At 44.0% G+C, this 23,818-nt stretch overlaps 1 protein-coding gene across 1 annotated transcript; it reads left to right on the top strand.

The window, feature by feature from the left end:
* Positions 1-984: 984 nt before the first annotated feature.
* RTCB (RNA 2',3'-cyclic phosphate and 5'-OH ligase) lies at positions 985-21,262 on the top strand. Its single transcript, XM_047742026.1, has 12 exons — positions 985-1,181; positions 3,993-4,071; positions 5,255-5,322; positions 7,095-7,194; positions 7,889-8,045; positions 9,621-9,777; positions 11,616-11,775; positions 12,919-13,094; positions 13,589-13,777; positions 14,464-14,574; positions 15,898-16,017; positions 20,210-21,262. Exons 1-12 carry the CDS (start codon positions 1,089-1,091, stop codon positions 20,315-20,317), a joined length of 1,518 nt encoding a protein of 505 aa, XP_047597982.1. The 5' UTR covers positions 985-1,088; the 3' UTR covers positions 20,318-21,262.
* The last annotated feature ends 2,556 nt before the right edge of the window (positions 21,263-23,818 follow it).

Below are 23,818 nucleotides of genomic sequence, written 5' to 3'. Positions count from 1 at the left end.
AGTTGTTAGAGCATCTAATTATTGGGGTGACACTGGGGCAGAAGAGGAGGAAAGGGGAGCCCATATGGATAATGCAAGAAGGACTAGAAACCAGCGACTTTGCCTTTGTGGCTCTCACAGTCTCCTGGGAGAGTGGATGCCAAGCCTGGTACTGGTTACTCCAGGACGGTCACTCACCTAATGCTCACACGCTCAGAAGAACTGTGGTCCCATTTTACAGATGAGAAAACGAAGGAGGAGAGAGATGAATCCCACAAGGCTGGTAAAGCAGCCTGTGCTACAGGGCAGAGGGAGAAATGGAGTCCAAGTCTTCCCGATCCCAAAGTCACTGCTATTTACATGCGGTAGGCCTAGAAGCGGAAATGCGTGAAAACCGCTTACTCTGGGAGCAAGAGAGGCGTGTAAAAGAGCACGAACAAGGGTTCCCAAGAAGGGAAGCCCGGGCAGCCGGCTGTCCGCCTGGACTGCCATCTGCTCATCTTCAGGGTGCGCCTCTGGCCATAATAACCAGCCCATCGGTGTTCGCTGGAGTAACGGGTAAACTGTCACCTTCATTCTTTGGAACGTTCTTTTCTGACAGAAAAGTGATTTAATGTGCATCCACAAATGCGTCCTGAAACATTACACGTGTCCAGTCATTTTATTTAAACAGGTTTCGCGGCTACACGCATCTTTTTTCCCTCCCTGCTGGGAACGTAAACTCCACGCAGATTTTCATTACAGCAGTTGGACCTGATCCAGATTCAGTGCGTTCTTCAAGTGCTGAAAAGCACTTCCAAAACAAAGTGTGACTACAAACTCGCTAAAAACGACTGCATTTAGCTCCTCTTTGAGTCTGAAGAGGGCTCGTAAATATCCAAAAAAGATAAACACTAGAGGGCAGTCTAACTTAACGAGAGGAAAGCGATTTGTGGGGGGGGGGGGGGGGGCATGAGTTTCGAGCCTCGACGCTTGCCGTCGTCCATCCTGCGGCGGAGCCTACTGCGCCTGCGCGTTGGATTCCGGAAGGTGGTGCTTCAGGCCGCGGGACAGCGCGGCAGCGTCTCTTCGAAGGGGAGCCGGGAGTTTTCGCCACCGTTGTCGCCGCCATGAGTCGCAGCTATAATGATGAGCTGCAGTTCTTGGAAAAGATCAATAAAAACTGCTGGAGAATCAAGAAGGGCTTCGTGCCTAACATGCAGGTGAGGCGGGGAAGCAGGGAACCCGTGACGGGGCCTTTCCGGGGGCCCGCGGCGCCTCCCTGCCCAACCGGCCCGGCCTTCCCCCCTCGTCCTCCCGACTCCTGGCTTAGCGCGGGGACCGTCCCCGTCCCCAACCTCCGGCCGGCCCCCCCTCCCGGCGGGAAAGGTCCCCAAAGCGGAACGTTCCGGGAGAATCCCAAGTGAACGCGAAATTCGCGCTTGGCAAAACGCTTTCGCGTCGAAGTCTCCGAAACGCACCGCAAGATGTTACATTCTCGAGCTTTGGAGACGTTAACGGGTAGTTGTACACGGTGGCCCAGCCAGTCCCGGGTGGAGTCGCTGGGATGGGACTCTGTTCCTGAGTCATGCTGGCCATCTGGGTGACGTTTACAAGACCTTTGTTTGCTGAAGCAAGTTATTAGCATTCACCGTTCAATAAAGCGTCTTTGCCTCTCGCAGCGGTCGAGAAGATTCCCAGGGCAGGGTGGCTTGTTTTGAATACTCCCTTCGCTAAGGAAGCTACAGCTTCCTCTAGCCACCTCGTAAGCTCGGCCAGGACTTTGATGCCTCTTTTACTTCTTTTCTCCGACGAAATGATGTATTCCCGTTGGAGACTTGGAAGCCAACACCACAGAGCGTGGAAGCCTGGGTTCACTCTCTCTCGCAGGCTTCGTTGCCATTTGTGTCTATTATTTTCCATTAAAGGGAAGAAACAGTCGTTTGCTAGGTTCGGGGGCATATGTTGTTAAATAGCTTTTGAAGTCTTTTAAGGTGCCTTGTAAGTGTATTGAAAGGTTTGTGAGTCTGTGTTTTCGTAAGAGTTCCTGATAGCCACTGCACTCTTTTCCTCAATATCAGAACTTACTGAGTGTCCCCCATGAGCAAAGCGGGACTCTGAGAGGAGAAAAAGGCCATGGTCATAAGATTTCCTTTTTGCTGTTTTCTGTTTAACCAGTTTCTGTCTAAGGAATCTGGTTGCCTGAATGAAGGAATAGGAAATAACCATGACATGATGGTCATGATAACACACGGTCAGTGTCTGGTAGTGATTCTGGCTTCACTTTTGATACATACACTTGCTGCTGATTCTGCCCAAGAGCCAGTCTCATCTTGCCATTGGCAGTTACGGTTTCACTGTTTGTACACTTGACTACCACTTCTCCCCTAAGAGCGGAGAGTTGAAATCTCAGTGTACTACTCTTAAAGTTACTGACCTTTGTACTAAGGTTGAATTCTATTCCCGTACTTGAGAGATGAGTGAACTTCACAATAATTACCATATCTATCCTACTTAATCTCCAGTAAGACCCACATGCTGCACTAAAAATTCCTCTCCCCCAAAACACCCCCCTCCCACTTTATGTCTCCTTTATATCTCCTGAATGTCTTGCAGCTCCAGTGATGTCTCTTGTCTTTGAAGAGCTGGTTCAAACAGTGAGCACCTGTCAAGCCTCCCCCAGCTCCCTAAGCTGCTTGAGCTGCTTCCTCCGTTTTTTCTATAGCACTTTCCTATCATAGTGCTCGTCTCATTGCACCCTTGATTTTCTAGTCTGGGCTGCATCCTGGGCTGGAAATTCCTCGAAAACAGCATCTTAGGGACACCTGGGTGGCTCGGTCAGTTAAGCGTCTGCCTTTGGCTCAGGTCATGATTGCAGGATCCTGGGATCAAGTCCCGCATCGGGCTCCTTGCTCCATGGGGAGCCTCCTTCTCTCTCTGCCTGCCCCTGCCCCAACAGATGGGTGAAATCTTAAAAAAAAAAAAAAAATCTTATATATTCTTCATATCTCCCCTAGTGCCCAGTACAGTGCCTAAAACATAGTAAATCCTCAGTAAATCTTTGGTGAATTAATAAAATGTGCTCCGTAGAGAATAATACTGGAGACATTTTGCTTACACTGGTGGTGGTATTCAAGCAGAGGTCCTCTTTCTTATAAAAGAAAGAAATTTGTCCAGGTGAATGCCCTCCTTAGGTGGGCAGCTCCTTCATAGTCTGATCTCATAAAAATGTTCTGGCCTTAGGTATTACATAATTATGTTCTTCCTTGCCATTTGTATTTTTTGTCAAGCTCCTTTAGCCTCTTAAAATTGTGTAGATTCTAAAAAAAAAAAAAAATTGTGTAGATTCTAGAACTAAGCACACAGCTGTGTATCTACATGTTAAATTTTTTTTACTCTTTACCTAAGTATTGATTTATAAATGAGCATAGGACAAAATAAAGTGTAACGTGATGTCTTCAGGCACAGAAAAAAATACACTAAGGTCAGATGACTGCATTTTTATGTTTAGAATCTTACTCTTTTGATTCATCTGTTTATCAAGACCACTGATTTTTAGAAGCACAAGAGTAGTAGGACTTTTGGCCTTGGTGAGAGCATAGTTAGAAGACTTTTTTTTTCCTAGAGGTTTTATTTGAGAGAGATAGAGAGCACGAGTGGGGTGAGGGGCTCGATCCCTGGGACTCCAGGATCATGACCTGAGCTAAAGGCAGATGCCCAGCCAACTGAGCCCCACAGCTGCTCCAAGACTTCTTTATTACACATGCAAAAAATTCTTGTTGAATTCTTAAGTGTGGCTTTAAGAATAGGGGAATAAACTGTTTGTGAACATTGCAGAACACATTTTTAAGATCTACTTAAAGATATGAACATCTCATCTTGTTAGGAAGTTTTCTGCTTGCTTATGGTAATGAGAAAGTGTTCTATAAAGGGTAAAGTAAAATAAATGTTCCGTATGGTATTTGTATTCTAACCAGTGCCTGCCTATATGTCATGGACATGTGCTCAGAGTTTTTCCTTTTCATTCTTACCAGGTTGAAGGAGTTTTCTACGTGAATGATGCTCTGGAAAAATTAATGTTTGAGGAATTAAGGAATGCCTGTCGGGGTGGTGGTAAGTACTTCAGAGTTCTACATGTGGCCGTATAAACAACATTTTCCCTGTGGCATGACAGTGGTGACTCAGTTATAATTTAAAAATACAGAAGTAATGTCAGGTAATAATCAAAACTTTTAAATGAGACCAAAAACCTGTGTGATCACACTGTTAGCCACCTAGCTCTGTAGAAACTGTATGGAACTGGGTGGACCTGATTGGTGTCACAGCTCACCTTGGACAGTTATAACGAGCTACTATTTATTGTGCACTTACTATGTGCCAGGCACTTTGCAAGGCGCTTTATGTAGATTACCTCATGTAGTTCTGAATTTTAAGAGGAAAATGTTATCTCTGTTTTACAAATGTATAAGGCAAAACTCAGTGATATTAAGGGGTTTTTATTTAGTCCAGTTGCATAGCTTCTCGGTGACAGAGGTGGATCTCTTATTCGAGTGTCTGATTCCAAAGTCTGCATTTTTAACCAGTACCTTGATTAGCCTCACTGAACTTCAGCTAATCTCATCGTAAAGGGGAGTTGATTACACTTATCTTGCCGAACAGCAGCAACGTTTAGGGATAAGTGTATAAAGCTCTAATGTAATGCTCTAATGGTCATGATGGTATTACAGTGGAACCTGGATTTAACCCTTTTATTTTTGGCTCAGCAATGTAAATCCTACCCCTCGCCCCACCAGGACGTCCTGACTTGCCTCAAATAGACACCGCAACCAAGTGACACCAGAACTAGAGCCCCGTATCCCCTGCCTCTCAGTCCAGTGTTGTCCCAGCTCTTCTGCATTGCTGCCTTTGTCACTTAGAGTAAAACCAGTGTTGATTTTTTTTTCTTTGGGTAAATAATACTATTGAAAGAATTCGGGGTTTTTTGCGTCGGCAATAAAACGTTTATTAGTTGTTTCACATTTCTCAGTACCGTGTGTGCAAGGAACCTTTTCATGGTATGCACAGATGCGGACAGGACGTCTGTGATTACTCCGGTTGCCTCACTACCTTCCTGTACGTGCACTCCCTTCTCGATGAGGCACCCTTCCCACTTCAGCCCAAACGTCCTCTCCTGCTTTGTTGTTCTGGTAGTCCAGGCCACTACCCCTTCGTTTCATGCAAGGTAGAAACATATGAATATATGTAATGTTAAAAATCAACTGCGTCCCCTTTCCTAACACTGAATTTTTGTCTTCAGGTGTCGGTGGCTTCCTGCCAGCCATGAAGCAAATTGGCAATGTGGCAGCCCTGCCTGGGATTGTTCATGTGAGTCCGCGTTCAGAGTTTGAATTACTTATATTTTCTCTTAGACTCAGAGTTCTCTGAGTGGATGAATGGCCAGGCCTAACCAATAGTGGTGTCACTTAGACAGTGACCTTCAAGCTTCCAGAAATAACCATGGAGTTTAAAGCTGTAATTGAGTCTGGATAACAGCTCAGTTTCTGGTTGCTTTTTGCTAGAACCTGTAAGCATTTGAAAAATCTTTGAAGTAGTTTTGTTTTCCTGTTTCTTCATCACAGTACAGCGTTATTACTGGACCAGGGTACCACCATTCAAAGTTTCACTCTGGCCCCATTCAAGAGGATGGTTGGAGAAAGAATAGACAAAAGTGTAAGGGTTAGACCTGTGGGGAGGAAGAAAGGACAGGACAGGTGTGGTAGGCATGATTGGGAAAGGAGGGTGGTGGTGGGAACAGGTAGGCCTGGGTGAGGCAAGGTGCAAGGGGGAGCCCTCCACGGTCTTGCGTTCGGGTTCCACCATCACAGGAAGGTGTGAAATCCGTACAACAGACATTTTTTTGAGCCCTTTATACCATTTATTGTGCTGGCACCTGGAAGGAAAATGAAAAGAAAGGGCTTTTGCTTGTAAGGAACTCTTAGGTGTCTAGGTGTCTGCATTGACTTGCATTCTTCCTGGGTCAGGGCCCTTTCCTAGGCGTCAGATGTAGCAAGTGTACAGTATTCATGCCGGCAAAAGGATTACATTTGCCAATGATTGCTTCAACACTAAGGGCCTGTAAAATCAGATATTTCCCTTCACTTCGCCTGATGTGACCACAATTTATCCATGTCTACAGATTATCTTTAAAATGTAATTCTAGGGGCACCTGGGTGGCTCAGTGGGTTAAGGCCTCTGCCTTTGGCTCAGGTCATGATCCCGGGCTCCTGGGATCAATCCCCACATCGGGCTCTCTGCTCAGCGGGGATCCTGTTTCCTTCTCTCTCTCTTCCTGCCTCTCTGCCTACTTGTGGTCTCTGTCTGTCAAATAAATAAAATCTTAAAAAATAATAAAAGATAAAATATAATTCTACTTCGGGTGTCTGGGTGGCTCAGTTAAAGTTGAGTTTCCACTCTTGATTTCGGCTCAGGTCACGATTTCAGGGTCATGGGATCGAGCCCTGCTTTGGGCTCCACACTCAGCGGGGAGTCTTCTTAAGATTCTCTCCCTTACCCCCTCACCCTGCTCTCACTCACCCTCTCTGAAATAAATAAATCTTTTTTTTTTTAATAACAATAAATATTTGTAATGTAATACTACATTGAAGTTAGTATGTGGCCCTCCTACAGCGTGTCATACTGAGCCTCATACTGAGGCTTTTCTGTTCCAGTTTCCTTAGTTAATGGTCAGACTTTATTAAAAAGGTTTTTGGGGGCGCCTGGGTGGCTCAGTGGGTTAAAGCCTCTGCCTTCAGCTCAGGTAATGATCCCAGGGTACTGGGATCGAGCCCCACACTGGGCTCCCTGCTCGGTTGGTAGCCTGCTTCTCCCTCCCCCTCTGCCTGCTTCTCTGCCTACTTGCGATCTCTGTCAAATAAATAAGAAAAATTAAATTTAAAAAAACTTTAAAAAAAAAGTTTTTTTCCCACTATTTTTAGCTTTATGAATAGAAGTTTTTACACTTAATTTCCACCAATAGAGAAGGTTTCACAAAAACAGAATCTTGATTTGGGGAAGGCTTCGGCCCAGAGCCCACGTGAGAATTAATACAGTCTTGTCTGGTGGAGAAAGCTGAATCTCATTTTCTGATTTTCTTTCAGCGATCTATTGGACTTCCCGATGTCCATTCAGGTTATGGGTTTGCTATTGGGAATATGGCAGCCTTTGATATGAATGACCCTGAAGCGGTGGTGTCCCCAGGTAAGGTCACTGTGCACATCTGCCGTCAGGGGTGAAGCATTGTCCTTCTGAAATAGAGTGTGGACGTCTCTCAGTCTCATGTTCTGTCCTTTCTCGTCCCCTCATTTACTGAGAGGATGAATTGTGGACACTCAGAGGCTATTAAAATATCAATTAAAGCATACATTTATGGAAAATTATTTGGGCTTCTACTATATGCCAGGCACTTTTTAGACATTGGCTACAAAGCAAACAACGCTTTGCCAGCAAATTATATGTCTTCTTTGTGTCCCAGTTAATTCTCCGGCAAATGTTATGTTAGTAATGTTAATTCCATGTGGCATTACTGTGAGGAGTAAATGACCTCAGCTGTGAAAAGTACTTAGCACAATACAAGGCCCTTAGGAAATACTGGGTAAGTGATTACTCTCATTATCATCGTTACGTTTAACATCTAGTTTTATACGTCTTTTTTAACCTTGTCTAGATGATACTTATTGTTCATTACCACCTTCCTGGCCTACAAAGTACCCATAGTATGGACATTACTTTAAATGTTTTGATGTCATCAGACTTTACCTACTTTGTGGGCTGCTTTTAAAAAATGATCTTCAAAAGAAGAGCTGTCTTTCAAACCCATGTTAATGGTGAGAAACCACAGGTAACCTTGCCCAGCTGCCGGGTGTTGCTGGTCTGTGACTACTCTATTTCGCAGGTGGCGTCGGCTTTGACATCAACTGTGGTGTGCGCTTGCTAAGAACCAATTTAGACGAAAGCGATGTCCAGCCTGTGAAGGAGCAGCTCGCCCAGGCTATGTTCGACCACATTCCTGTCGGCGTAGGATCAAAAGGGGTGATCCCCATGAGTGCCAAGTAAGAGGACAAGATTCCAGTAAACGGATTGGGAAGGAAAATAGCCACGTGACCCTCGTATTCATAACCAGTGCAGGATGCTTAGGGAATGGGGATTGTTTGGTCACCTTTCAGGAAGTGGTAATGGATTGTTCTTTTACACGTGAGGTCTGCCCCCCCCATTGAGTAGAGAGATTGATCACGTGATGTTCATTAGAACAGCTTTGACACACATCCGAGTTTATAATGGAAAAAGGCCCAGTAACAGTTATTGAGCACTCCTACATGGAATGCCCTGTGCTATCGTATACGTCTGTCATGTCATGTCATCTCGATAATAACCCTGATGTTATTCCCAACTGACAAGAAAGGAAAGTGAGGTTTAAAGAGGTAGTAGTAAGCTAGTAAGTAAAGTCAGGGTTCAAACCAAAGATCCTTTGGCTTCAGAGGCTGTGTTCTGAACGGCCTTTTGTCAGTGAGCCTGTAGTTAGCCACGACCTTCCTTTTTGAATGATGGCACTGAATGTTGTATATTAGCCAGGATGTTAAATATTTCAGTGGTAGAGAATGAAAGTGAAGGCCACAGCATAACTGCCTTTTCGATGGCCATTGACGGTACCACCATGGCTCATGCAAAGCTGCGCGTCTTAAACTCTGCAGAACATGTGCTTAACAAGAATGTTTCTTTCGCATCTTCTGTTTTATCTTTAAAATTCTTGTGACTTTTGCATCCTAATTATATATGTCTACATACGTTCATACCATTATGTTTCTAACTATTACCAATTCTGCATCTCCTCTCCAGTAAAAAAAAAAAAAAAAAATTTGGAGTAAACATACATTTGGAAGATCTGTGATTTCATGTGGTCCCTGACATGCAGCCCTGGTTTGAAAAGCGTACCTAGCACGTATAAATTCTAAGATCTTCGTAAATATTTTAGATAGGAATTTTTGTCCTGTATCATAAATAATATTTGAAACGGGCTATAGTAGGGAGATGACATTGACCATTTAACCTTCCAGGTAGTGTGTTGGGAGGCCTGGACCTTAGATGAAGATCAAGGCTGCTTCGTCTAGGGATGTAATGTATGTGCCCCTTCAGAAGGCATGTGCGCTGAAGCCATGTAGTATTTCTGCAGAGGCCCCGCCAAGTTCTTCCGGTGCCAGCTGAAGGCATGTACATAGGTTTCTCATTTGGCTGTAATTTTTCATAAATTATTAATGAAGGGGTAGCTGTGGCAAAGTTAGTGGTAGTTGGTGGTATGTGAGATGACCGTTATATGATGACAGAAATTATCTTTGCTTTTCAGAGAGGCAAATCTGATGTAAAAAAGATTTAAAGAGGAGAAGGAACTGAATGAATGTCTAAAGAACGATAATCGTTTCTAATACGAACCTACTATTTTATATCACAATTATTTACGTAGCTGTTTTCCTCCAAAAAAACTGGAGTTGCTGAGAGCATAAACATGGCATCTAGCATAGTGCCCGGTATATAGGCGAGAGCAGATGGACTGTTTCCTCAAAAGAGATGTGGTCATCTCCGCTTTTGTTCTGTCTTGGCCGTGAAATGACCAGACCTTATTACTCCCTCAGAGACTTGGAGGAGGCCTTGGAGATGGGAGTGGACTGGTCCCTGAGGGAAGGCTATGCCTGGGCTGAGGACAAGGAGCACTGTGAGGAGTATGGAAGGATGTTGCAGGCCGACCCCAACAAGGTCTCCGCAAGGGCTAAGAAGAGAGGCCTCCCTCAGGTAACACGTGGGAGGGGCAGTGCGCTAAGTGGGGGAGGGGTTTCCTACGCTTCTGTTGAGGCAAAAATGTTGTCTTCTGTGTAGTAAATATATCCCCAGGTTTTTCACAGTATATCAAAAAGAACACAAATTTATTTATACCACATTCTTACTCTTTTGAAAAAGTGTTAGGAACTTGCAGGTGTTCATAAAACAAGATGTGCTGAATTAGAAATAGACGGGAGAGGGAGCCTGGGTGGCTCAGTGGGTTAAGCCGCTGCCTTCAGCTCAGGTCATGATCTCAGGGTCCTGGGATCGAGTCCCGCATCGGGCTCTCTGCTCAGCAGGGAGCCTGCTTCCCTCTCTCACTCTCTCTCTCTCTGCCTGCCTCTCTGTCTACTTGTGATCTCTCTCTGTCAAATAAATAAATAAATAAAAATCTTTAAAAAAAAAAAAAAGAAAGAAATAGACGGGAGAAAAATAGGCTATCAGTGTAAGGCTTAAAAATGTATGCCCAGGGGCGCCTGGGTGGCTCAGTGGGTTAAAGCCTCTGCCTCCAGCTCAGGTCATGACCCCAGCGTCCTGGGATCAAGCGCTGCATCAGGCTGTCTGCTCAGTAGGGAGCCTGCTTCCCCCTTTCTCTCTGCCTGCCTCTCTGCCTACTTGTGATCTCTCTCTCTGTCAAATAAATAAATCTTTAAAAAAAAAAAAAAAGTATGCCCAAATTACATATGTACATATTTGGACAGTTCACAGATGTAGCTATTTTCTGGAGTCTAAGATGAGAAGACATACCTTATCCATGAGATAAGAATATATCACATGTTTGAAATCTATAGCTAGTGGCGATGGCATTGCCATTAATTCACTGTGACTATGGGCAAGTCTCTTTTGCCTGAGTCTGGTTTTGTTTTGTTTTCTTTTCTTTTTTAAGATTGTGTCAAAGAGTGAGAATACAAGCAGGGGAGAAGCAGAGGGAGAGGCAGGCTCCCCGCTGAGGAGGAAGCCCTATGTAGGGCTCAATCCCAGGACCCTGGGATCACGATCTGAGCCAAAGGCAGACACTTAACTGACTGAGCCACCCAGGTGTCCCTCCGAGTCTGGTTTTCTTATCTGAAAATCACAGTAGTTAAAACTAGGCGGCCTCTAAAGATTCTTCCAGCACTCTGTGCTGCAGTCCTTGAATCCTCTATCAACTCCAGTTACAGGATGTACTTTCAGTGGTGGATAATGGTAGGTGTCAGCAAACTCATAGATGTTTCAAAACTCATTTGAACTTGGACCTTGTTTAAAAATTCACACTCAGGAGTTTATCCCAAAATTTGACCCTTGTGTTCACACCTTTAAAGTGTCCTCTGAGCCATTTAATGGTCTGAATTTGGGTTTATGAAGCTTTCAATACATATTTGTGTATAACTCAAGCAGGTAATGATACAATGAGTTTCAGGAGCTACTCTACCATATTTTTTATTGTGTATTGCTTTAAATGCATGAAGCATTTCTGAGGCTCAGAAATTTCTTTATTGTATAAAACTGATTATTTTTTGTTATCAGTTGATTTTATCAATTTGCTTTTTAAATGGATTTTTAAAAAGCAGAATAGTAATCTGGCACCTCAGTCCATTGAGTGTCCCTACTCTTGGTTTCCGCTCAGGTCATGATCTCATGGGTTGTGAGATCTAGCCCCGTGTCAGGCTCCCCACTCAGTGAGGAGTCTACTCGTAGACTCTCTTTCTCTGCCCCTCCCCACCCAATTTGTGCAGGCACATTGGCTCTCTCTCTCTGTCTCTCTAAAATCAATAAATAAATGTTTAAAAGTGGAATAGAAGTCATTTTATCAGACATTCTTTCTTTTGCAGTTGGGGACCCTGGGAGCAGGCAACCACTATGCAGAAATCCAGGTTGTGGATGAGATTTTCAATGAGTACGCAGCTAAGAAAATGGGCATCGACCATAAGGGACAGGTGTGTGTGATGATCCACAGTGGAAGCAGAGGCTTGGGCCACCAAGTAGCCACAGGTATATTCTCAAGCTCATTTTTGACTCAGTGCTCAAACACGCATTTGTGGGGAACCAAATAGAGATTTTAGAGAGGAAGCTCTAGAACTATATACTGCGTAGGTTTTTACTACTTCACTGGTGTTGTCATAGGAGATTAAATACTTCACATACGATCTATGCAAGTGTGTCTCACATACCTGCACCGCAAGATTAAGTGTTGTGGTGGATTCAGTGATGAAATTGGCAAGGAACTGCCCTCACGGTGTCTCAAAAAAGAGATAATCACATTAATTAAAATGAAAAGGTAATACCTGATAAAATATTATAAGACAGTCTATATAAAGCATTTAGAAAAAATACATTGGAAGTGGCATGTTGAACACATACTGTTTGCAGTTTGGACAGTCATGCACAAAGGACATTCATGACCAAAAGACAGCATGGACAAAAGTAGAAGGCAGGCGAATAGCAGCAGGGTCACTTTGGATGACTGATAGGACGTATGGAAGCATTTATGCATTTATGAGAAGGTATATATACACGTGGAAATTACTATAAACCTTAAATTGTGTATTATATGGTTCATCCTTGTGTATGCATTTCATCCTATGGGAATTTAATAATTTGGGCCAGTGTGACCCATTAGAATATTTAATCTAGCAGATGTATGGAGCACTGACTAGTAATTCCGAATTCTCTGCTGTGTACTTCTCTACATTTGGCCACGGATTTGATTTTCCTGCTCTTCTAGCAACTTGTCTCCAATTCTTTTCTGTTAAATCACTAAAATATTATTTTTTTAAAACCACGACAGTAATAAAATATATTTTACTACTTGTGTTCATTCATTCTCATGCCAGGAAAGGAGAAACTAAGACCATGTTGTTGCTGTGTGTGTACACCTCTCGTTCCCTTTCCAGGTTCCTTCAGGGAAGGTGTTAGCTTTGTAGCCCACATTCTTTGTGTCACATAGCATGGACAGAAGATTCTCAGTAACTATGTCTTGACCAAGCAAGTAGAGGAATCTAGAAACACTTCAAGGAAAAGTTGTATTTTATTTGCTTTTTAAAAAATGGGTTTGAATGTAGCCTAATTTTCTGCAGTAAATCTCAATTATAAAGGGAAAAGCAGCCTCTTTAGACTTGCTTCTGTCTCGTCCAGATGCACTGGTAGCTATGGAAAAAGCCATGAAGAGAGACAAGATTATAGTCAACGACCGGCAGTTGGCTTGTGCTCGGATTGCTTCCCCAGAGGGTCAGGACTACCTGAAGGGCATGGCAGCTGCTGGGAACTACGCCTGGGTCAACCGCTCCTCCATGACGTTCCTAACCCGTCAGGTACGGTTGAAGTTGCTCTTTGGTTACTCGTGATGAGGTTTAAAACAGAGCCCACAGAAACCAGTTTTCAAAATCTACGTGATAAATATTGGCAAACTCTCTAGGCTTTTGAAGTCTCCTTAAACCAAATTAGCAGAGTATCAGGTGTGGGGAATGGGAGAAGAAGAGAAGCCAAAATTGTTTTTAGAATTTGCCTTGAGCATCAGATAGGATGGACGTGCGTTCACGGAGATGAGACTGCTGAGGAAGAAGCTGTTCTGAAGGGTGGGATGAAGAGTAGCCCAGCAGCTTTCCAGTCAGAGTTGGCATTTCCGGAGTGGCATTTGCAATGTCATGTAAAAGATGGTTTTTGTATTTTATGTGAAGATGAATAATACTGCTGTGCTTGAGCTCGTAAATTCCTCACTCCCTCTAGGAACAGACCAGCTGAAGTCCATCAGAGGAGTTCGGAAGAGCTGGTTCTGGCTGCTTTTAACATAGGCTTGTCCTTTTAGGCTTTTGCCAAGGTCTTCAACACAACCCCTGACGACTTGGACCTGCATGTGATCTATGACGTTTCCCACAACATTGCCAAAGTAGAGCAGCACGTGGTGGACGGAAAGGAACGGACGCTGTTGGTTCACAGGAAGGGATCCACCCGAGCTTTCCCTCCTCACCATCCCCTCATCGCTGTCGACTACCAAGTATGTACTAAGCCATTTGCAGTGTTAAGCCGTGGGGGCGTGATTTAGGTCGTTCTGAACATAAGCGAGTTTAAACAGAAAGGCAGCCGTTGGGAAAGGTCTGTCCTTCCTGGGAACGGTGATTTCCGGTCTTTTGTGAAGCAGTGACTCCCACCTCATCTTTGCCTGCCTTGGGAGGTCTAAAACATCCTCAGTGGGGCATCTTTTACTCCGTAAAGGTGATCTTTTCAAGGCCTCTGAATGATTGGAAGGCAAGATTAAGATTAAACTCAGTCTGTTCCTCTCTCCTCCTCTCTTGCTGTCTGGCTGTGGTAGAGGTAGAAGGGCCCTTAGCCTGCTCCCATTTCCCTGCAATAAGGAAACCGGAACCTGGAGAGGTCAGGCACCTTGTCCTGGAATGTTCTTCCTAATGACGTTTCCCTAAACATTTGAATTTGGCTTTGCTCTTGTGTTGTCTGTCTCTGCTGCTTTTCAGGTCCTCACGTTTTTCATTCCTTTCCACTTCCCTCTCAATTATCCAAGAATTAAAGTAATGTTATAGTAACAGTTGGGAAAGCAATGTATTTAGAGGCCCAGGTTCCTCCCACAGTCCTGCAGTGCAAGAGGAAGTGTAAATCTCGGGCATAAAAAGCTCATCTAAAGTTTTTCTAAATGGTGGTATGTTTGATTTGTGTGTGCTTCCTCAGCTCACTGGACAACCAGTGCTCATTGGCGGCACCATGGGCACCTGTAGTTACGTTCTTACCGGCACTGAACAGGGCATGACTGAGACCTTTGGAACAACTTGTCATGGAGCGGTAAGGAAAACAGAAACTGACTTAGAAATGCTCTCTTCAGTTTAATCGTCATTTTACATTTCGACATTGGGCATTAACAGAATTGAAGTTTGGATCTGTCTTGTCTTCTACCTGAATTTATTCTCATGATATATACTGTCTAGTGAACCAACTAAGGTCACCTAGTATCTCTACCTCAGTGGTCATTGTAGGGCGAGGGACTGTTGCCCATCTCTGCAAGCCCACAAAATCCAGACTGGGAAATTGCCACACTGGCCCCACCAATACAACTGTGACTGATGCACGGTCACATCACAGCTTATGTCAGTAATTCACTGGACCTAGTCATTTGCATAATTTGTCCCTTTCTAGGTAGGTCCACTCAGGATTTGGGGGATTCGCACATCAGAGCCCATGCATAGATGCACACCTATCTCACCATATTGCCTCTTCTAAGCCGGGGGTTGGCAAACTTTGTAAAGCACCAAACAGTAGATATTTGGGGTCCATATGGTCTCTATAGGAGCTGTTCCATTGTGCCACTGAAGTGAAAAAGCAGCCATAGACAATACATAAACCAATGGGAATTACTGTGTTCCAATAAAACTCTTTTGCAGAAAACAGGTGGTGGGCCAGATTTGGACCACAAACCAGTTTGCCCATCCCTGTTCTGAGCCATGAGAGTGCTTAGCTAGTGATGGAGTGGCAGATTGAAACTCAAGAGTACCTTCTCATAAGACAGACCCTAACAAACATATCTGAGCCTCCCTTTTTCTCTGATCCCTTCTCATTTCCAGCTGCCTCCAAACTCCTCATTGTAGCCCAGTGATCAAAACCAGCACATCTCATCAGCAACACCTGGAAGCTTTTTTTTTTTTTTAAATGTCACAGTTAGGGTAGGGAGTTTTGGTACCAGCATCTAGCAGAGGCTAGGGATGCTGCTGAACAATCTGCGTGACATAGAATTATCTGGCCCAAAATGTCAGTAGTGCCAAAGTTGACAAACTATTTCAAATCACAAGGCACAAAGTTTTTATGATGACAGACCTACTGTTTATAATTAAAATCAATTTATTTATATTGAATTGATAATTGTAATTAGAAATACACAACTAAATTTTTCAATACTGAATGTTTTGTATAGATGGAAAGTTGTTTTCTAGAAGGATATGAGATTTGTAACGAAAAAACTAAGGTTGATTAAAAAGAAAAAAGATTATTTTCTAACTCTAAAAGAAGTCAAGGAAAAGGCATATAATTCCAAAGGATTAAATAAATACTGGAGTTGAAAATAAATTGTAGCTCAGAATTTATAAAGTAAAGTTCATTTCTTTTCTAATCTAGGGCCGGGCATTGTCCCGGGCAAAGTCTCGTCGTAATTTAGATTTCCAGGATGTCTTGGACAAACTGGCAGATATGGGAATCGCAATCCGTGTTGCATCACCCAAACTGGTTATGGAAGAGGTGAGTGAAATTTTGATAAATATTCAGCATAAAACTGTCCGTGATTTATGCTACTACACAGCATAATTTTTGGTATTACTTACCAGATACTATGTTTGTTTTTAAATAACCTCAATTTTAGTTTATCGTTGTCTTTTGTTTGGAGATTAATTACAAGGCAAGTCACAAGAATGATTCTTAACTTTTTTTTTTTTTTTTTTTTAAGATTTTATTTATTTGAGAGGGAGAGAGACAGGTAGTGAGCAGGGAGGACAGGGAGAAGCAGGCTTCCCGCTGAGCAGGGAGTCTGAAGCCAGACCGGATCCCAGGACCCTGGAACCTGCTAGGATCATGACCTGAGCCGAAGCAGATGCTTAACCAACTGAGCAACCCAGGCACCCTGATTCTTAACCTTTCTATGTATTAAACTTTAAAATTGTTTGAGCCGATTCATTTTAACCTTTCTTTTGCACAGCTATTATGTATTAGAATTTGAAAGCAGATTTTAAAAGACAACGGTTTTATTTGATTCACAAGGGAGCCAAGATTTTGTTTAAATTATATGTATGTACATGTTCAATTTTAGAAGCAGCATAACTTTTTTAAAAAGTTTAAGAATAAAGAAAAAGTCATGTAGAAACTCAGTATGCTAACACAACTGTTAACTTCCCTTTTTAGGACACTTACTGTCTTTTCCTTTTTTTCCCCTGAATGCTTTTTTTTTTTTTAAACTAGTTATAATCATAGTTTACATTTTGTGGTCCTTTTTCTAATTTCTTTTTCTCCCCTTTTTTTGCTATTTTTTTAATTTAGCATGTTACTGTTATACTGTTTGTAAGCATCACTTTTTAATGATTGTCAAATATTCTACCAGCTAAGGACCATAAGTTTCTGCCCATGTTCGACATTTAAGTGGCTTCCAAATTTTTGCTACTATAAATTAAGTTGTAATGCGTGAAGCTTTTTTCCAGCTGTTTTTGGTTTGGTTTGGTTTTGGGTTTTTGTTTTTAAGATTTTATTTATTTGACAGAGAGAGGGAAGCACAAGCAGGTTGGGCAGCTGGCGGAGGGAAAGGGAGAGGGAGAAGCAGTCTCCCTGCTGATCAGGGAACCTGATGCAGGGCTGGAGCCTGATATGGTTCTCAATCCCAAGACCCTGCAATCATGAGCTGAAGGCAGACACTTAAACAACTGGCCCACCCAGGGGCCCAGGCAGCTATTTTTAATAACGAGAGTGAAATCCCGAGAGTAGACTTACTGAGTCACAGAGTATGACAAAGCCTTATTTCTTAATAACAAGTAATTTTTTTCTCTGATTTTAAGAGTAAGGGGCACCTGAATGGCTCAGTCGGTTAAGCATCTGCCTTTGGCTCAGGTCATGATCCCAGGGTCCTGGGGTCAAGTTCCATGTTGGGCTCCCTGCTCAGAGAGGAGCCTGCTTCTCCCTCTGCCTCTGCCTGCTGCTCCCCATGTTTGTGCGTGCGTGCGCTCTCTCTCTCTCTCCCTTTTTCTCTCTCATAAATAAATAAAATCTCCCCCCCCCCCCCGCCGCAAAAAAAGAATAACACCTATTTATGGGGCGCCTGGGTGGCTTAGCTGGTTAAGCATCCAACTGTTCGTTTCAGCTCAGGTCATGCTCTCAGGGTTGTGGGATCGAGCTGGGTTCCCTGCTAGGCATGGAGCCTGCTTAAGAGTCTGTCTTTCTTTCTCCCTCTCCCTCTGCCCCCCTCTTCCCTCCCTAAAAAAAAAAAAAAAAAGAATAACACCTGTTTCGTTAAGAGATTTTGGAAAATGCAAAGAAGAAAACAAAACATCCAAAATTCCACCAACCAGAGATCACTTCTATTGACGTTTGGAATTTTCCTTTTGTGCGTGTTTTGCATATGATTTGTTCATTCGCTCAGGAAATGCTATGCATCTATAGTCAGGTGCTATTCTAGGTATTAGGGGTACTGCAGAGAACAAAACCAACAAATCCCTTTCTTGTGAAACTTAGCACATAATAAAAAATGTAGTATGTTAGATGACAGGAAGTGCTATAAAGTACGAATGGGACAGGGATAGGGAAAGATAGGAAGTGGGTGCAGTTTTAAATAGGGTGTAGTGGGGTGACACTTGAAGACCTAAAGGGAATGAGGGAGTGGGCAAGCCTTCCAGGCAGAGAGAACAGCCACGTGCAGAAATCCTAAGGTGAGATTATGCTTAGACGTTGGAGAAATAACAGGGAGGCCCCTGATAAGAGCAGGCATGGGGGAGCTGAGGTCAGAGGTTAGGAGCACCAGATTGTGTGAGTCCTTGCCTTTCCTTTACAGAAGGACTTTTGCTCTTCCTACTCTGAGTGAGGTGATGGGAAGACATTGGAGAATTTTGAGCAGAAGAGTAACATGATCTGGCATGCTGATGAGAAGAATCTGGAAGAGAAATTAATGATGCAGAAAAGGGGGGGGGGGTCACTGGAGCAGTGTCCTTGGATAGGTGAGAGGAGATGGGATCGAGTGTCCCAAGTGGATGGGGTTGGTCCTTGCTAGGAGCTCAGAAAATGAATCCTTAATAAAAGAGAAGGTAGGATGCAGGTAGTCAGGGAATTGGTGGTGAGATTATATGGAGATTCTGTTCTGATGGTTTCTCTTTTTTTTAGTGTAATAGAAAGTAGTATCAGCAACTAAGAGTGAGAATGCAGGGGAAGGTAGGAGATAACCATGTATGAGAACGAGTAATCAGCCTGGCGAGATTCTGGGTGGGTGCCCGCATAGCAGCCGGGGCCTCCTTGTGCTCAATTCAGTGATTGGGTGTTTTTCAACTCTATCAGCTGTACAGGTGCAGGCTTGAAATAGATGTTGAGTTAACTTTGACTAGGTTTGCAAGTATAGTGCAGTGGAAGAAAAGCAAGGCTGTTGAGGGCTTGCAGGGAGATTAAACGTCCCACAGGGCTAACGGATTGATGGAGACGGCGCACAGGAGGGAGTGAGCTGGAAACCTAGCTGTGGTCACCAACCCGGCGTGCTTGAGACAGGGATTGTGGAGGAGTTGTAATCACTGGTAATGACAGGTTCCAGGTTATGGCCCTGGCTGGGAGGGAATGATTGACAGTCAAGGGGCTAGAAGCCAAGATACTGAGAGGGACCTCTTGCTAAATATTGAAACCATTTGAAATTCTAGCAGGATAGAGTGGCAGTGAGCCAGGAGCGAGAAGTCTTGCAGTAACGCTAGTGAGTGCTTCCAAGTCTAGCAGGTTAACTGCAGCAAGAAGAGGGAGTGAGACACGATGACCGGCGAGGCCTTAGGGGGAAGGGAGTGGGAATGGTCTAGAAAGTACCAAGATGAGCACGGACACCTGGCACACTCTTGGGCCTAATGACAGGACCCCATTTAGGAGGGAAGATCGCTGCTACTTCAAGTTAGAAGTGGAAGTAACATCCCTAGAAGAGATCTCTGTTTCCGCAAGAACAAAAGCGTGAAGGGAATGTTCCGAGCAGAGGACAGCAGGGAGAGGATTCTGCACATGACTCACTGGAAGGAGTCCAGAGGCTGCGGTGTGAAAATTAGAAATTGGAAGGGAATGGGAGATGAGCTAGCAAAGGGTGTGCACGGAGCCCTATGGAAATTCGCTGAGAGGAGCTGCTGTGGTGCGGGGAATAGGGAGAGAAGATGTGTGATGAGACTAGTTCTGACTGGCTGGGAACGGAGGGGGGAGGTCTTGCTGGAAACTCAGAAGAGTGTGCGTGTCCGTATATAGACAAACAAACATACAGACGATGTTGGTAATACAGATGCATTGAATAACTTTCCCTTATTGTAATAGCTGTTCATTCCAGAAATTTTGACAACTGTAGAAATAAAGAAAATCAGAGTGGCCAATAACTACCAACCAAAGATAATGGTTTGATGCATTTCCTTTCTGTTGGGTATTAGTGTTGTGTGTGTTTTATTCAATTACATTAACTGTTTTTGCTAGTTATACAGGTAATATATATGCAATGGGAAACTATGAGACATACAGAAAAAATATAAAACCAGGTAAAAGTGTTTGTTATTATTCTCTTACCAACATCGAGTTCAGTCATCGTCTTTGTATGACACACACTCCATACACACACCAAAAAGAAAACTCAGTATTATTTTAATGTGCATTTCTTTAATCCCACGTGAAGTTTAATGGTTTCAAGAATTACACTTTAAGTAGATTTTTACACTGTTTAACTCCTCCCCTTCAGGCCCCCGAGTCGTATAAGAACGTGACAGACGTGGTGAACACCTGCCACGATGCTGGAATCAGCAAGAAGGCCATTAAGCTGAGACCTATTGCCGTCATCAAAGGATAGAATGCTGACCGCAGCCGCCAGCGCCACTGCCCCTCATGGGATGGAGGTGGACGGAAACGCTCCTCAGACATCAGACTCCAGACCCGCAGGCTCCCAAGTGCACATCTACAACCGCCCGTTCCCAAGGCATTGGCAGGCGGCTGCTGCTCTCGGGAGCCAGGCCTGTAACATTACCTTCCGGGAGGAGTCCCACTGTCCTCCCTGATTGTCCCCCAGGTTTTCGTGTTGGGGGTGGGTATAGATCAAGATGCTGCCTCACTCAGTCATAGAAGTGTGTAGCCAGCAGAACGAAGTTCGTGACAGCAAGCCCTGTTTATATTCTGAGTCATGGAGAGCGTTCTAGTAAATAAGGTTTTCAAATGTTTCCTTTCCCTCCTCCTTTTGTCAGTTTGTTCATTCACCCACCCATCCATCCCCTTCCCCTGAACCCAGCAAAACCCCGACCACCACTCTCACTTGGAAAACACCCACGGCGTCCTTTCCAGATGGGAGATGAATGGATAGTGGGACACGTTGAGGAGGGAACATGTACGGAGGTGTAGGAATAGGGGCTCAGATTAATTTTCCATAGACTGACTTCTTTGCTCATCCTGGATATGAGGCAGAGTCCTGCCGTACCTGCACAAGTCGCCTGTGGGGAGCTGTCATTAAGTAGGCCTGGTCTGGTAAACTGTTCCGGGGTGAGGTCTTGCATAGCAGCGGCGGCAAACCTGCACAGAATGCTGAGTATCTTTATATTTGTGGTTGAATTATTATAAAAGCCTTACGTGACTGAGGTGTTAGTGGTGGTTCTGTTGGACAGGTTGACTGGTGCCGTCTAATCAGATTTTGTGTTCTGTACTGTGACATCTGAAGATGTGGAAGGGACAGGTTACTAAGGCCTTTGTTGAGTCCAAACAGCCAGTAAAATAGAAAAATCTAATAAAGTTGCAATATGTTGTTTTATCTTGTTCTTCATCGTTTATTTCTTGGGACAGTTAGTATTTGTGCTTGATTCACTTTGCTAAGTGCTGTTGCCTGATTTTCTCCCAGGTTGCTTTCAGTGACTCACTCTAAAATATTCTTTCCTAAAACTTACCCTTCAGCTTACAGTAAAAACTCTCCTTGGAGTATCTTCTAGATGCTGCCGTTTGGAAGGCTGTAGAAGACCGGCTTCCTCTGAAAAAGATCTGATAGGAATTAGCCTAGCATGTCTTCACTCTGAGCTCCCCTTCACCTAAATATGTTGATGGTAGAGTTTGAACATACCCAGCAAACCAGTTAGGATTCTTAATGTAATAATTATAGACTCTCTGTGCCTTCAGACTGGGCCAGCCGCTGTTGTGCAGTCATGACTCAAGGATGCACGTTCCCAGCGAACGCTCGAGGGCACCTCAAGGTGAGGAGCAGGCTTCCCGCGGCCGCTGCGTTCTCTAGGGCTGAGCAGTGGAGCGTAGACTCCCGCTGACCGGGCTTGCTTAATGACGTGTCATTTGAAACTAATTCAGAGCAAGGTCCCCTCCCAAAACTCACTGATGTCAGTGCAAGAAATGCTGTGCGTCATCTTAAATACAGATGTTGAGTTTTATTAGAAGCTTTGAAAGTTACCCCGGGGAGGCATGAGGAGGTGCAGGGGATACAGAGAATGGTTCATGTGGGGGCGTTTCTGCTCTATGAACTTGTCTTGAATGTGGCATTTGCAGTGAGCTCGGCCCTTTGAATGACCATAGGAAGTAATAGTTAACATTTTGAGTTCAAAAAGAAAGGTACAAACATTGTTTTCCTTTTTCTGGAGATGTTATTTTCCCACTTGAGACACTCAACAATACTTAACAATATTAACAATACTTAACAGTACTCAATAAATGCTCATAAGAAGCAGACATCACCCGCTTTTTCCCCCGAGGAACAGTGCCCTAGGCCCACGCACACGCGCACAGCTAGAACACCCTTCCATAAGGCCCTATCTGGCTCCTTCAGGCCTGAGGAGTCCTTAACACTGCACCTCTTGGTCCATTTTAAGGCCCTCTAAAGTCAGTCCTTTTTTTTTTTTTTTAAGATTTTATTTATTTATTTGACAGAGATTACAAGTAAGCAGACTTGTAAGCATACGGAGGGTACGGAGGGAGAGGGAGAAGCAGGCTCCCTGCTGAGCAAGGAGCCCGAAGCGGGCCTCGATCCCAGAACCCTGAGCCCACAACCTAAGCCAAAGGCAGAAGCTCAGCCCACTGAGCCACCCAGGCGCCCCTAAAGTCAGTGCATTTATAAGTAATCTCAAAACCTCACACTGACGGTGGGCTGTATCAGCACTGTCAGCAGCAGAGGGATGGAAAAAACCAGTTGATGAGACATAAGCAAAATAGGAAGAATCACTCATTTTCTAATTTGATAACTTTCCTGGAGCCGCAAGGAGAGGACGATTTAAATGCTGAATTAAATCTCACAAATTCCCATTGTGATCTCCAAATTCTACTTCATTCTTCATTTAACCTTCAAAAAACAAGCACAGAAAACTTTTTTTTTTTTTTCCTGTCTGCTTGAGACTGCCAGTTTCCTCGCGTTCATTATAAAGTTTTTCTGTCTCCCATTTCTGAAAATTCCCTGCAGGCTTCACCGGTGTTGCTGAGAAGTGTACCATTCCTTGTGCTTGGAATTCCAACACACAACACCAGCTCGTCCTATACTTAATTCTTACATCATGGTGTTTGCATGAGCTCTAGTGCTTGACTCTGGGATCTTTATATCCAGAGACCATGATTTGTGGTCATCTGGATTTGCTGATGATGACGATGCTATCTATTAATTATCAATCAGGCACGTTGGAGTATGCCAAGTTGTTTGAATAGATCCGGATCTGTAGAAGCTCTTGCCCTAGAACTCGTATCTGATGTCCCATATGCCAGTGAGGCAAGGAGAGGACAATGATGGGGGGAGGGGCATTCACAGAGAAGTGAGTGGTGATTTAAGTTGTAGCTTGTGAACAGGTAGTGAATAAACTGCCAGGCATGTAGTTGGAGCTTAACACATTAAAATCGCCGTTCCTGCTCTGTAGCTTACCCAGTGTTTTTATATCGAGTTTGAGTTCTTACTGAATGCTGAGGGAAGGAGGATGATGTGAGCCAGTCACTGGAGTTTAATGAATTGGCAAAGTAGGTATTATCCCCGCATAACAAATCAGAATACAGCCTCAGAGAGATCCAGCAGGTAGCCCAAGGGCCCCCAACTAAGGACACAGGCACAGAGAACTAGGTCTTTTGGCTATCAAGTTTAATGCTGTTTTCCTGATGTCACACTGCCTCCTATAACCATTTTATGCTGCTTTTCCTCTTCAGTACAAGAAGCAGCCAAGCCCGCTCTGGAACTTTCGATGCTCAGAGCACTCACCAAAATTTCTTTTAAATGGGATTGCTTGGCCTTCCCGGGGCAGGCCAGATTCAGACCACCATTAAGGATTCTGTGAGGAACTGTAAAGGTTTTATTCTGCTTGATGAATGTGTGTAAACCAGGTCTCTCTTTTTGCCT

The sequence above is a fragment of the Lutra lutra genome, chromosome 8, assembly GCF_902655055.1.
Source record: "Lutra lutra chromosome 8, mLutLut1.2, whole genome shotgun sequence".
In the NCBI taxonomy this organism is placed as follows: domain Eukaryota; kingdom Metazoa; phylum Chordata; class Mammalia; order Carnivora; family Mustelidae; genus Lutra; species Lutra lutra.
The sequence above is the reverse complement of the archived record's forward strand: the minus strand, read 5'-3'. Positions and strand labels throughout refer to the sequence as shown.